The following is a 15,784-nucleotide window of genomic DNA, read 5'->3' on the forward strand; positions in this document are numbered from 1 at the left end:
AAACGCTTCCCTGACTCTGTTTCTTATCTCTCGTACTCTGACATTGATTCACAGGCACCAAAACCTCTCCCATTTAAGCCTAGCCGTCCATTCGATTAACCTAAGTAGTGCTTTGTTTTCCGAAAGCCACCAAGTGGAAATGGACCTATGGTGCTTGGGCCCATCATCGCTGCTTGCAGCTATATTTAAGTTAACTGTTATATACTTTATAAGAGAGGGTTATACCAAAGTCTTTCTTGTAAGTCAGTCCACTGGTGGCCATCTTTGGAACACTCCTGGGAGGCAATCCTATCTACTTGAATGGGAAAACACCGAAATCTCAAAAACTATTTGACAAGCTTATGTTTAATGACATAAAATCAGCAGTAAAATCAAACAACACTGATATCAAAAATTGTGCTTCTTTACCTCAGATTATGCTGAATAACAACATTTTACTGGCTTGTTTTGCTAATGTGCATGCACATTCCCGAAATTGATTGACAGATTCAAAGGATGTAAACAAAAACAAAGGAATTAGATCACCACTGGCCTGGAAGCACTGCCAGTCTCATTACCGGATCCTTTAAATAAGGCTCTGAAGGAGTATTTACACTTGGTCACTTGATGCATTTTGCTGATCAAATTGCTATCTGATCATGAAAAGACCAGGTGTAAATGCCCTCCAAGATGGACACGAGATGGATATAAATCCAATCCGGAGGTGGTTTAAGATGCATTACATTCGAAACTCTGTCAAGTAAAAGCATCCTGCTGTTCAAGCCACATATGTAAACTTTACTCTAGCCAAACAGTGCTATGTCAGCATATAAAATATATGAGATATACTGTAACAGCTACAGTATATGCAAAGTCTCGCAATAATAACAAATTATTAAACAGATTCATGTTGTAGGAGAGACAGAATTTTTTCTTTATTGATTTGATGCAGATCACTGATTAAACTGAAAATACAGTGCATCTGGAAAGTATTCACAGTACTTTACTTTTTCCACATTTTGTTATGTTTTGTTTTTACAGCCTTTTATTTTGTTTTGTTATTACAGCCTTATTCCAAAATTGATTAAATTAATTATTTTCCTCAAAATTCTACAAACAATACCCCATAATGACAACGTGAAAGATGTTTGTTTGAAATCTTTGCAAATGTATTAAAAAATAAAAAATAAAAAATCACATGTACATAAGTATTCACAGCCTTTGCCATGACACTCGAGCTCAGGTGCATCCTGTTTCCACTGATCATCCTTGAGATGTTTCTACAACATGATTGGAGTCCACTTGTGGTAAATTCAGTGGATTGGACATGATTTGGAAAGGCACACACCTGTCTATATAAGGTCCCACAGTTAACAGTGCATGTCAGAGCACAAACCAAGCCATGAAGTCCAAGGAATTGTCTGTAGACCTCCGAGACAGGATTGTATAGTGGCACAGATCTGGGGAAGGGTTACAGAATAATGTCTGCAGCATTGAAGGTCCCAATGAGGTAAGTGGCCTCCATCATCCGTAAATGGAAGAAGTTTGGAACCACCAGGACTCTTCCTAGAGCTGGCTGCCTGGCCAAACTGAACGATCGGGGGAGAAGGGGCTTAGTTAGGGAGGTGACCAAGAACCTGATGGTCACTCTGACAGAGCTCCAGTGTTTCTCTGTGGAGAGAGGAGAACCTTCCAGAAGAACAACCATCCCTGCAGCACTCCACCAATCAGGCCTGTATGGTAGAGTGGCCAGACTGAAGCCACTCCTCAGTAAAAGGCACATGATAGCCCACCTGGAGTTTGCCAAAAGGCACCTGAAGAACATGAGAAACAAAATTCTCTGGTCTGATGAAACAAAGATTGAACTCTTTGGCCTGAATGGCAAGTGTCATGTCTGGAGGAAACCAGGCACCGCTCATCACCTGACCAATACCATCCATACAATGAAGCATGGTGGTGGCAGCATCATGCTGTAGGGATGTTTTTCAGCGGCAGGAACTGGGAGACTAGTCAGGATAGAGGGAAAGATGAATGCAGCAATGAACAGAGACATCCTTGATGAAAACCTGCTCCCGAGCGTTCTGGACCTCAGACTTAGGTGAAGGTTCATCTTTCAACAGAACAACGACCCTAAGCACACAGCAAAGATAACAAAGGAGTGGCTACGGGACAACTCTGTGAATGTCCTTGAGTGGCCCAGCCAGAGCCCAGACTTGAACCTGATTGAACATCTCTGGAGAGATCTGAAAATGGCTGTGCACTGACACTCCCCATCCAACCTGTTGGAGCTTGAAAGGTCCTGCAAAGAAGAATGGGAGAAACTGTCCAAAAATAGGTGTGCCAAGCTTGTAGCATCATACACAAAAAGACTTGAGGCTTTAATTGGTGCTTCAACAAAGTATTGAGCAATGGGTGTGAATATTTATGTACATGTGATTGTTTAATTTTTTATTTTTTTTAAATGTGCAAAGATTTTAAACTTCTTTCACGTTGTCATTATGGGGTATTGTTTGTAGAATTTTGAGGAAAATAATGAATTTAATCCATTTTGGAATAAGGCTGTAACAATTGTATGCTGCCTTTATGTGCTTTTTGGAGCTAACTACCATTCACTTGCATTGTGAGGACCAACAGAGCTGAGATATTCTTCAAAAAATCTTGTGTTCAGCAGAAGAAAGAAAGTCATACACATCTAGGATGGCATGAGGGTGAGTAAGTGAAGAGAGCATTTTCATTTGTGGTTGGACTACCCCTTTAAGTACACACACACACACACACACACACACACACACACACACACACACACACACACACACACACACACACATATATATATATATATATATATATATATGATATATATAAAATGATGAAAATCAATCCAGCATTACACATTTCAGCAACTTCTGTATGTTTTTTTTAAACATCTGTATCATTTTAAAGCAGTTTTACACAAATAGCTGTTTTATGTGACTTGTTTTTTCTTTTCTTTTTTTTTCATTTATTTTATTTATAAAATATAGAAATGTATAAGTAATCTGTTTTGCATTTCAAACAAAATCTGTAACACAAATCTGTCATTCTTTTCAAGGTATTCAGTCCTTGTTTATTTTACAAGGTATGAACTCTACATGTTATTGACCACTAGAGGGAGACAAAAAGCAACCATCTGAAGTTGGTATGATTAAATTGCATAAATTAGTGTGAGTTTTTATATTTGAGAGAATAATTCCACATATTTGTGACATTTCTTTCGTAGACAGAATGTTTCAAAAAAATTAAATATTTAAGATTTGACAAAAAATAAATATACAATAGAATGTGAAAAGCAGGATATAATTTATATAAACAAGATCAAATATATGGTTGTACATAAACAAATTACAAAATAAAAAGTGTAAAGACAAATCTGAGAAGTAGTGGGTATTAACTGAATAGAAGTAGCCCCCTTAATGCTGTAGGGCTATTTTGATAGGATACATTCAATCAGGTTCAAGTAGGCAGTCACCAGTGGTCATCTCACCAATCCAGAGGAGTATGCTGCATCAGTGTCAGGGTACACTGTCATTGAAGATATCCCTACATCCAAAATCATTCAAACACCAGTATGTCAAAAGACATGGTTCAATGCAGAGGTCAGAGTGCTGCTTAAAGGAATATTTTGGGTTCAATACAAGTTGAGCTCAATCGACAGCATTGGTCACATAATGTATTTCGATTTTGTTTTTTAAAAAAAGCACGAATCTTACAATGGAAGTGAATGGGTCCAATTTTTGAACTTTAAAATATTAACTTTTTCAAAAGTATAGCCACAAGATATAAACAATATGCATGTAAACATAATTTTAGTGTGGAAAATGTATGTACTAACCTTTTCTATGCAAAGTTAGACAAATGTTGTCTATAATTATGTTGCCATAACGGTGTAGTTTCAACAAACCCAAAAAACATAAAATAACTGTAAAAATCACAATTTAAACAACTTTATATCTCAAATAATGCATGACTTTTGACAGAAGAATTCATTTAAGTGCTTTTATATAATTATATGCTTCACTTTAATGCCTTTAAAACCTCAAAAAATCAACCCCATTCACTTCCATTGTAAGTGCCTTACTGTAACCTCGATTATATTCCTTAAAGAATGTTACCTTTTATATTTTTCCCCCTTCTTGAAATTCAAAATTAAACCTTCCCTGAGAAATACAGGTGAAACTCGAAAAATTAGAATATCGTGCAAAAGTTAATTAATTTCAGTAATTCAACTTAAAAGGTGAAACTAATATATTATATAGACTCATTACAAGCAAAGTAAGATATTTCAAGCCTTTATTTGATATAATTTTTATGATTATGGCTTACAGCTTATGAAACCGCTAAATTCAGAATCTCAGAAAATTAGAATATTACATGAAAGCAATAAAAAAAAAGGATTTTAAATACAGAAATGTCGGCCCTCTGAAAAGTATAATCATGCATATGTACTCAGTACTTGGTTTGGGCCCCTTTTGCATTAATTACTGCCTCAATTCGGCGTGGCATGGATGCTATCAGCCTGTGGCACTGCTGAGGTGTTATGGAAGACCAAGATGCTTCAATAGCGGCCTTCAGCTCTTCTGCATTGTTTGGTCTCATGTCTCTCATCTTTCTCTTGGCAATGCCCCATAGATTCTCTATGGGGTTCAGGTCAGGCGAGTTTGCTGGCCAATCAAGCACAGTAATACCATGGTCATTGAACCAGGTTTTGGTACTTTTGGCAGTGTGGGCAGGTGCCAATTCCTGCTGGAAAATGAAGTCAGCATCTCCATAAAGCTTGTCTGCTGAAGGAAGCATGAAGTGCTCTAAAATGTCCCGGTAGACGGCTGCGTTGACTCTGGACTTAATAAAGCACAGTGGACCAACACCAGCCGATGACATGGCTCCCCAAACCAACACAGACTGTGGAAACTTCACACTGGACTTCAAGCATCTTGGATTGTGTGCCTCTCCATTCTTCCTCCAGACTCTGGGACCTTGGTTTCCAAATGAGATGCAAAATTTGCTCTCATCAGAAAAGAGGACTTTGGACCACTGAGCAACAGACCAGTTCTTTTTTCTTTAGCCCAGGTAAGACGCTTCTGAAGTTGGTTGTTGTTCAGGAGCGGCTTGACAAGAGGAATACGACATTTGAAGCCTCAGTCCACTCCTTGTGAAGCTCCCCACACATTTGAATGGCCTTTTCCTGACAATCCTCTCCAGGCTACGGTCATCCCTGCTGCTTGTGCACCTTTTTCTTCCACACTTTTCCCTTCCACTTAACTTTCTATTAATGTGCTTTGATACAGCACTTTGAGAACATCCAACTTCTTTTGCAATTACCTTTTGAGGCTTTCCCTCCTTGTGGAGGGTGTCAATGATGGTTTTCTGCACAACTGTCAGGTCAGCAGTCTTCCCCATGATTGTGAATTCAACTGAACCAGACTGAGAGACCATTTAAAGGCTCAGGAACCCTTTGCAGGTGTTTAGCTGATTAGAGTGTGACACTTTGAGCCTACAATACTGAACCATTTCACAATGTTCTAATTTTCTGAGATTCTGAATTTGGGGTTTTCATAAGCTGTAAGCCATAATCATCAAAATTATATCAAATAAAGGCTTGAAATATCTTACTTTGCTTGTAATGAGTCTATATAATATATTAGTTTCACCTTTTAAGTTGAATTACTGAAATTAATGAACTTTTGCACGATATTCTAATTTTTCGAGTTTCACCTGTATTTGTTGAGTAAAGAGTGTGACAACTAGCCCCAGTGTCCCTATACACAAAAATAATAATAATAATAATAATAATAATTAGCTTATTTTTGAGACTTTATTTTTTATTTTATTTTGTAATTTTGTATTTTGTTAACAAAATTACATTAATAAACGTGAACAAATATTTAGGAAATTATTTTATAAAAATGTATTTCAATTAATTTCATCAATTCAATTAGTGGAATTTTGTTATGAAATGGAAATGTCTAAATCTTAAAGGGCACCTATTATGGCATTTAAAATGTTCCTAATATTGTGTTGGTAGTCCCCAACAACAGTTTTACATGCATGCAATGACAAAAAAACACATTTGTTGTCTTATAATATGCATTTATGTTTACCTGATTTGCTCACCGACTCCCAAATATTCGTTCAACGACTCATTTTTCCAAACCCCTCCTTTGTGTGACGCTAATCTGCGGTGATTGGTCAGATGACCCAGTCAGTTGTGATTGGTATACTCTGTGCAGAGATTGTCGGAAACGGAACGTCCATTACCATTAATGGATTATGGCTTGTTAAGTGTTGAAAATTAGATCATAGCCCAAAGTTCGGTGGTAAACACCCAATCAGTTATTGTTTGCGTTAGCCCAACACATAAACATATTGGTAAAGCACTGCATTACTACAAGTTATTGCTCTATTCTTTATGACAGCTCCAATAACATCGACAAACATTTCACATATTTCAAAAAAATTTACATTGGAGACCTAGAAGCTGTGCTGAGCGTAATCTACACAACACACACAAATACTTATTAAGCATGCTAAAAAACACATAAAAGCAACAATTATTAATAATACTTACAGGTTGTGATTTGGAGGAGGAAGCTGATCCAAATAAACTTGGTACTGAACCTTCCTTCAGTATCAACCGCTCATGAATCCACACTTGAAAGCATTCATGTTCAGTAAAGCAATCGTCATTAAAATGACGCGAACACAGCACAAGGTTCGGGCTATACTTGTGTGGTATAGTTGTAAATATAAACTCTAGCCAGTGATTCTTCACATGCTCGTCCCTGGGCAGTGAAAAAAGGTCAAGCTTTTGATACGCGACTTGAGAACACAGCGTCTTGTTGTCGACATGATGTTTTCAAGTTTTCCCTGATGTCTGCGCGCGCAATGAGTGGGCGCGGCCAATTTGATAATTTTTCGTCTTGACGTCACAACGAAAAGTAAAATGACTCATTGGAAAAACAATTCATTACATTGACTCATGAGTCGACTCCTACTTTTGAGAGACAATAACTTTTTTTACGGTGAACTTTCATATATAAAACTTTGCAGGATGTTTTTGTTCACTTAAATCTATGTTACACACTACATGCAAGGTAATTTTCAAAATTCCATAATAGGTGCCCTTTAAAATATGTATTTTGTGATCATTTGTATCTTTCAAATATTTACTCATAACACATACAAATCTGATATTGGAAACTGGAAAGTCTTGTATATTTGTAATTTTTTTTGCCTAAATATGTTCAAATTGGCAGGTATTAGCAGATGCTTTGTTGCACAGTGCCACATATCTCCAGTATATACACAGATCAGCCACAACATTAAAACTACCTGCCCAATATTGTGTAGGTCCCCCTCGTGCCGCCAAAACAGCATCAATCCACATATCAGAATAGCATTCTGACAGAGCAGAGCAGTTATCTGAGTTACAGTAGACTTTGTCAGTTTGAACCAGTCTGGCCATTCTCTGTTGACATCTCTCATCAACAAGGCGTTTATGTCCACAGAATTGCCGCTCACTGAATGTTTTTTTGTTTTTGGCACTATTCAGAGAAAATTCTAGAGACTGTTGTGCATGAAAATCCCAGAAGATCAGCAGTTACAGAAATACTCAAACCAGCCTGTCTGGCACCAAAATCATCCATACGATTATCTAATCAGCCAATCCTGTGGCAGCAGTGCAGTGCATAAAATCATTCAGATACGGGTCAGGAGCTTCAGTTAATGTTCACATCAACCATCAGAATAGGGAAAAAAGATGTGATTTTGACCGTTGTATGATTGTTGGTGCCAGACGGGCTGGATTTTCACAAAAAACATCTAGTGAGTGGCAGTTCAGTGGATGAAAATGCCTTGTTGATAAAAGAGGTCAACAAGGAATGGCCAGACTGGTTTGAACAGACAAACTCTATGGTAACTCAGATAATCACTCTTCGGCATGAGGGGGACCTACAAAATATTAGGCAGGTTGTTTTAATGTTGTGGCTGATCGGCACATAGCCTAGTTAGTGTATTGATGGATGTCCAGTTTGTCGGTGTTGTAATGGTTACATACAAACTTAATCTGACTCAGAATTATTTTTAAACATGTTCTGAACAGAAAGAAAATCAGTGGCGCAGCAAAACTTTGTGTGATACTCGGTATAAGATATCTTTTGATGCAAAAAAAAAAAAAAAGACGAAACAAAACCGAGTTTTTTTCGGAATTGGTCAATGACAGGGAATTTCTGTTATATGATAAATGGGGAAGACATACGCATCTCTAAACACTTCTGCATCTGGATGATGCGAGTGGGTGTGTTCATTTCCACAGCACATTGTGAAAGTCTCTCATGCTGGTGCCATGAGCTAATCGTGGAGTGAGAAGTCAGGCTGAGGTTTGAGTCACGTTGTGTGCTTGCGCAAGTGAATCTGAACCATTAGTATTAGTGGGAGTCAGCGCTACCACTGCCACACAGTGCTCGACAAAGATTGTAACTTCAGTGAACACCACTGGCATGACACAGTATGATTTGAGCATTTTCAACATCGACTGAGGTTGTTGTGTCACCAGGAACACGTTTGGAGTAGGGGATTGGAGATTTCATTCATCATCCGAGGAGTTAACGATGTCAGGATCTTTTTGTAGAAGTTTATATGCCTTCAGCGGAGATCAGCATCAGCAAGGGTTGAAGTTTGAGGCGGGAGAACTCATCAAAATAACACAAGCTTTGGACGGAGGTTGGTGGGAGGGCGAAAAGGACGGAGTGAAGGGATGGTTTCCCTCAACATACGTTCAAGTGGAGGTAAGATTGCGCTTTCAGTCATACGTAAACGCCAGTGGCTTGCTTTGTGTCATGTGTAGCAAGACATGCTCTACTTGACATGATCATTAAAAAAAATAAAATATATGTGTATATATATATATATATATATATATATATATATATATATATATATATATATATATATATATATATATATATATATCAAGATAGCCTAAACATGAGACTGAAACAGGCTTGGCGTGAATAAATCAGCAAACTTTGTCTCACCCATCATAACAACTTTCCAAACAGGTTTTCGTTGTAACTATATTAATGTGCAAGAGGGGCACGTGCAGTTTCCCTCAAGGGATCTCTTATCTTTGAAGACGATACTGCCCATAAACTGGTCTAGACTTCCTTGTTTAACATGCCTGGTTGGTCAGACTCATTCCTAATTTTTGCATTGGCATTGTTAAGTCAGTTAAACCAGTGTTTCCCAACCTTTTTTCTGCCACGGGACACTTTTTACAATTAAATAAATCCCATGGCACACCTCTATTCCACTGTCCCACATTACCATCGTTATAGTTTGCAACAAAAAAAAAAAAACGAAAGCCATGTAGGTATGGAGTATAACGAGATCACAGGTGGCAAGAGTGCTAATTGGGTAATGAATAAATCAACACATTTGCATCTTTTCTTATTTTTAGATTTGTTCATGTAAATTAATTCTTGCAATGGCACAGCATTTTTTTTGTGTGTACTTTATCTATTTATTTACTTGGCTCCAGACTATCATTTAAAGAGTGGTACCAGTGTTAAATTCTACAAATGGTCGCACCAGCAATTGAGTTGGTCACACCGTTTTTTTTTTTTCACAGTTTCTTTCAGGATCTTGATGATTAAAATACAGTCATCTGAAGACAAACAAAGCCTTTTCTACAATCAGAGGGCATTATAATAGATTTTACACAGAAGGCAAGTTCCATTGTATCCATAGTTTTAACTGTGGCATTTGCAAGAAGATCATAGTAACCAAAAGTAAAACCATGATTAGCAGTAACCATGAAACAAATCATGGCATTTTTCATGAGAAAAGCAAATTTAGAAATAAAATTGTATTCTCTCACTGCTACATTGATATAAGTTCATGGTAAATCTTTTTTTTAAATATTTGTGATGTGTGGATTGTAACCTTAGAATTTCAGTCTGTTCATTGTGCAGATTTCTCCTTTATTTCTTTTCAATGCTGTTTAGACTGTTGGGGCTGTTTCTTAACATTTTAAATTGGTATTAATCATCAACACATTATGGGCTTTCATATAGGTTTTAAACAAATAATCAATGCAGAATTCATTACCCAGCCCGTGCTTTTCGCAGCTCTGTTTATGAGTGCTAGAAACTGGTCCAAGTGTAAATGCTCGTCTCTGCACTGATCTGTACATTGAGCAGCACTGACTAATCCGGGTAAAGCGGTTTCCTTTTGCGTTTGGAGCATTTGCCTTATGATATTTCTCAAATGGAACAAAAAACAACAGAGCACAATCAGAGAGTCAGTCAACTTTGTAGTTGCCCCAATGTGACCTCTTGCAAAGTTTAATCGTACTGTTAGGTAAGTAGATAGATAGATAGATTGATAGATAGATAGTGTGGCAGGGCGGAGGGCGGGGCCGGGTCGTGATTCTACACACCAGGTCCCTTATCAGGCTAATCAAGCCTCCGAGAGGGATAAAGGCCGACTGCGGAGAATAGTGCGTGAGAGAGAGATCGTTTATGGACATGTCCGTCATGCGTGTGTGTGTTTGTCTTCTGTTTAAGTTACTCATTAAAATATAATTTTTATGGACAAGCCGGTTCTCGCCTCCTTTCCATTGAACTGCTTTACACTGGTGCCGAAATCCGGGAAGGAGGAGGGATACGCCGTAGTAGAGTTCTTGCCACTTCCGTCCACCCCAACGGAGCAGCCATCTGCCGGGGGTCGAGTAGCCCGGCCACCTGGAAGCGGAGGAACGGCCGCCGACCGCGTGGGGAGAAAGGTCTCCTAAACGACCGCTTGGAACGGTCAGGGCCGCTGCAAGGGGCGGAGGAGTCCCCTACCAGCCGCTGAAATATTATTTATATGGACAAGCCGGTTCTCGCCTCCTCCTTTCCATTGAACTGCTTGACAGACAGACAGACAGACAGACAGACAGTCAGACAGACAGACAGACAGACAGACAGACAGACAGACAGATAGATAGATAGATAATTATAAATCACACTTTTCCCCAGGAAATTGGGGATGCTCACTCATCGAGGAAGTGGGTGTTTTCTTTTTTAATTCTTAAATCTCTTCTTCTTTTTTTAATCTCAGTTTCTGACATGCCACTATGGGAAAATGACAATCAATGGAAATCAAACATCAGAGTAAAAAAAGAACCAGTAAGCCACACTTATCTGAATGCTGCACCAACAGTTCACTGTTTATTATCATGCATCACCAGAGATATTTAATCTAAAATGAACTCAGTTTGTTCACATACATAGTAAAGTACATTGCATTCCATTACTGTAACAGTAAATTCTCATCAACTAATTTAAAGGTGCATTCAGTTATTTGGGGATAATTTAAAAACTTTTACACATTAGCAAATTAATTGTGTTTTTGTGAAGAGTGATTTGAATGGTGTGCACTCACATGAGATGAAGACTGTACTCATAATAGTTTTCTATAAAAAGTGTTTTTATTATACACAGTGCAGGTCACCCCTTCAATGTGTTTTGCCATGTTGAAATCACATGACCCGCTGTGTTTCATTAAACGTTGAAGAAGATAATCCATACGCTTGTTGGCTGCTGCCTATGTAGATACGCATGTCTATGCTTAGCGCAGTGTTGTTTGATGATGCAAAGAGCGAAAAGAACACAATGCCAAAATAGCCATTTTTCTATCTCCTGACCAGTAGGGGGCAGTGCGCCAAAATGCTGCAGGTAACCTCAAGTCCTAATGTTGATGAGACGTACCAAGTTTTGTCCCAATCCCTCAAAGTGTTGGGGATATACAGCCTGAAGTTAAATTTTGCGCATTCTTCATAGTGAGTGCCTCTAGATGATGCAGGACAATTTTCGTGTAAATCGAACAAATGGCCTTGGACGAGTTCGAAAAAGTAGGTTTTTCAGAAAATTCTAAATGGCGGAAACATTTTCATGACGGAAAATTACATCATATGGTGCAATGGAATCATCCAGGAATCAATTTTAACAAAAGATAATTTTGTTTCTAGGACGCACGGTTCAAAAGTTCTTAACATAAATGTGAGTTTAGTTGGTGGCGCTAGAGGGTTTGAGGTAGAGACGCCAACTTTGCTGTGGTAACACATCAGACTATCTTGTAACTGAATGCCAAATGTCATCACTTTCCTGCAAGCGATTCTATGGGCTTCCATAGACTCAAGAGTGGAAGAAAAAGAAGTGGAAGAATAAAAGAAAAACTAACAAAAAGAAAAGGGGTCTTTTGCCCCTTCGGGACTTGACCCCTAATAATGCTTTCCTTACTGCAGTGTACAATCTATCTAGTAGCAGTGACAGCAAGAATCACATACATTGTCAAAGTACACAGCAGACCAACACATTGACACCAGAAACCCCTAACCCAACAGTGGAAAATATGACCTGAACGACAAACCAAAGAATAAAAGAACAGATGATAATAAATGTATTTTGCAAGGCTGATCTTTTTATAGAATATATTTTTAGATTATATAGATATCTGCTAAAAGTTTCATTTTGTCAACTTTTAGGAGTCCACTAGCATACAACCTCAAAGCTAATAGACACTGACTAAAAGCCACAAAACTCCAGTTCTGATTCCATTAATGTCTGGTTTATAATCATTTAATCAACTGATTATATGACCAGAACCCACATGTTAATTTCCTGAGGCAAACAAACCTTGAGTAAATGTGTCTGCCAGATGATCGATTACAGATTGTTTATCAGTGCTTAATAATTTTTATATTCATAATAAAGTTTTTCAATTTTAAAATGTGATACACCAATGACCAAAATATTTGTATCAGTGACTGGAGGTGACAATTGAGAACAAATTATGCTTGGTCATAATTGCATATTTAATTAATCTGACAAAAACACAGGAAATGTTCTGGTGACTTTAAATATTGAGTATGTTCTTAGTGAGTAATGGCATCTGTCTGGAAACAAGTGTTGGAAAGATATCAGAATGATTGACATACTGAAAGCAGAGAGATTTTGACTGGCTCTATTCACAGGGGAACAGAAAGGTTAGCGTAAACTCATTGTTTCTTAATTCAGTCCTTAATGATTGTCTAGTATTTGTATCTAAGTTTCTGAATTTACTTTAAACTCCTTCTTAATAATTAAGATGTGTAATTTCATTGCCACTACCATCACCAAACAGAACAGCAAAAATGGTCAGGGTTCTAGAACAAAGTTTTGATAGGGGAAATCAATCTATGAATGGCTTGATAATAGTATCAAGCATAGTATGCATTGGATACTGTAAACAAAGTTATTTTCATAGTATGCCAGAATATTAGAAAGTAATTTCTAATTACAATTAATTAACAATTAAACTGTATATTTTACAAATAAAAATGTAACAATTAAAATCTAGCAGGGCAGTGCTCCCCCCTAACCACCCCTTAGACCCGGCTATGTGCAAACCAATCCAGTTTAAGGTGAAATACAGAGGCTGGTTGTACAAAAAATGCCTTGTTATCAGAGCACGTTCCAGCTCAACCCACAGTGATAACTATTGTTTGCATCACAATCTGTAGGAGTTAGACTCTTGGGAATGAGACTCCCAAGTTTTACATCTGGAGAAATCTAAACAATATCCAGCAAATGAAGCCAGTCAGTCATTCTCTAGCATGGTCTATAAGGTTTTGTTCTTCTAATTTTCCTGGTCTGTTTGAGCCAGCAATGGACACTGTTCCTTCTCAGCCTCCACTGCCTTAAACTTGAGTCATGGGTTTTGTGGTTATTAGTTTGTGAGCATATGTGAGATATTTCACTTGACACAATGTGTCACTTTCCTCACAGCACTGTTAATGATTGATTGCAGCAATCCACTATTTCAATCCACTTTGAACGATGAGAGACTGTTGAAATTCTGTTTTTAATATTTTCTTTTCTATAAGGCATCATGTGATACCTAAACATGCATATTTTCTCTCAAGATGAGCTTAAAATATTATGTACCAGATTGTTAACGGCCACAGAATTTGAGCGAGGCGTTGAAATGGAAACAAAAGCAGCACCTTTAGGAGAGGTTAATAAGCGAAAGTGAGGAAACAGACACTTGCCTTTATTTGCTCCTGATGGGCTTAAACTGCTGACAGTGTGTAATAGTAAAAATAAACTTTGGCTTAAAGACACCGTATGAGCAGGCCCAGACCCAATCTGTAGACTTTTATATAATTTTTTTTGTCATTAAGCATTTTCTTTGCTGATTTCTAGGAAAATCCATAGAATGATATAAGCATGGTAAAATGTACTAAACAGAGCTTTTATTTGTTGCCGGAAGCATTATCAAATGTACGATTTTTGTATCTGGTTCAGTGTATCTCCCTATAGGCTACTTGATTGCCAAACAAACCAAATACTTAAACGATTTTTACTTGTTTTTTTATTTTTATTTTATGATTTTATTTTTACATTTGTTCATTATTGTTTACACCATCCATTACATAATGAGAGTGATGCCTACTTGTAAATTATGTCAATGACAATAATGGGCTAAACTCAGTGATTAGGTCTGACCAGCACTTTGATCCTGATCGTAGAGTTCGCACATGAACGGGTCACTTTTTCAGGATCAAGAAAGACTGACTCACACAGGCATGAGGAAGATCTGATCTTTACTAAAGGACTTTGCACTAATCCTCATTGGAAACACTGGAACTTTTGGTTTCAAACATGCAATTCTGGACTGGTGATGTCACAATAACTCATAATCATTTCTTGCATAAGTGCTGACAATGGAATTTCTTTAGGACATTTCAAGAGAAATAATTATTCAGCTTTATAATATTCAGCCAGTTTTCTGCATTATAATAATGTAACTAATGTTAAAATGCAAATAAATGCAAATATATTATTATAATTATATAGAATATTTCAACTCTGTAGGTCCATAAAATGCAAGTGAATGGTGGCTAGAACTTTGCAGCTCTAAAAGCACATAAAGACAGCATAAAAGTAAGCGATATGGGTCACACTTTATATAAGGTTTCTTTAAATACTATGTACTTATATTAAAATACATATAATGCAATGTATGTTGTTCTGCAAAATTCTCATATGATTCACACATGCTGCTACTGAGGTTGAGGTACGGGTATGTTTTGGAGCAGGGTTAGGCGTTAGAGTTAGGTTTTAAGGTAAGGATTGGGTTAGGTTTAGGATTAGGGGTAAGGTTAACAGTGTAACCACAAATGTTATTAAATGCAGGTACTTTAAATGTAAGTACACTGCAACAACACATATGTACATAATAAGTACCTTTTATCAAATGCCTCTGTACATAGTAGTTAAAGACAACTAATATAAAGTGGGACCGCAATATGATAGGTGTGGGTGAGAAACAGATCAATATTTAAGTTGTAATATTTAATATGCAATATTTCCAATAGTTGCAATATTTAAGAAAAAAGTTTGGTACCCATTCACTTTTGCATTGTGAGGAACTACAGAGCTGAGATATTCTTCTAAAATCTTTGTTTGTGTTCAGCAGAACAATGAAAGTCATACACATTTGGGATGGCATGAGGGGGAGTAATCAATGAGAGAATTTTCATGTTTTGGGTGAACTATCCCTCTAAAACAGGCTTAATATATTCAAAATGTCTGAGAATTGAGGGACGAAGGGTCATTGGGTCAAGGTAGGGGATATTTAAGAGTTTGACAGATCTTATCCACAAGATTAAGCATTCAAAGCATTCTTTCCGTGAGAGTTTCAGAGGTCATTCCTGATTTTCCAAACAGGATGCCAGAGCCTGTGA

At 37.4% G+C, this 15,784-nt stretch overlaps 1 protein-coding gene across 1 annotated transcript in view; it reads left to right on the forward strand.

The window, feature by feature from the left end:
* The first annotated feature begins 8,388 nt into the window (after positions 1 to 8,388).
* The window catches only part of LOC127633695 (growth arrest-specific protein 7-like), a 47,516-nt gene continuing 40,120 nt past the window's right edge, over positions 8,389 to 15,784 (forward strand). The window contains exon 1 of the mRNA XM_052112951.1: positions 8,389 to 8,801. Coding sequence (XP_051968911.1) covers positions 8,625 to 8,801 — 177 coding nt within the window. The 5' untranslated portion in view covers positions 8,389 to 8,624. The remainder of the gene's footprint in view (positions 8,802 to 15,784) is intronic.

Source organism: Xyrauchen texanus, chromosome 40 (assembly GCF_025860055.1).
Source record: "Xyrauchen texanus isolate HMW12.3.18 chromosome 40, RBS_HiC_50CHRs, whole genome shotgun sequence".
In the NCBI taxonomy this organism is placed as follows: Eukaryota; Metazoa; Chordata; class Actinopteri; order Cypriniformes; family Catostomidae; genus Xyrauchen; species Xyrauchen texanus.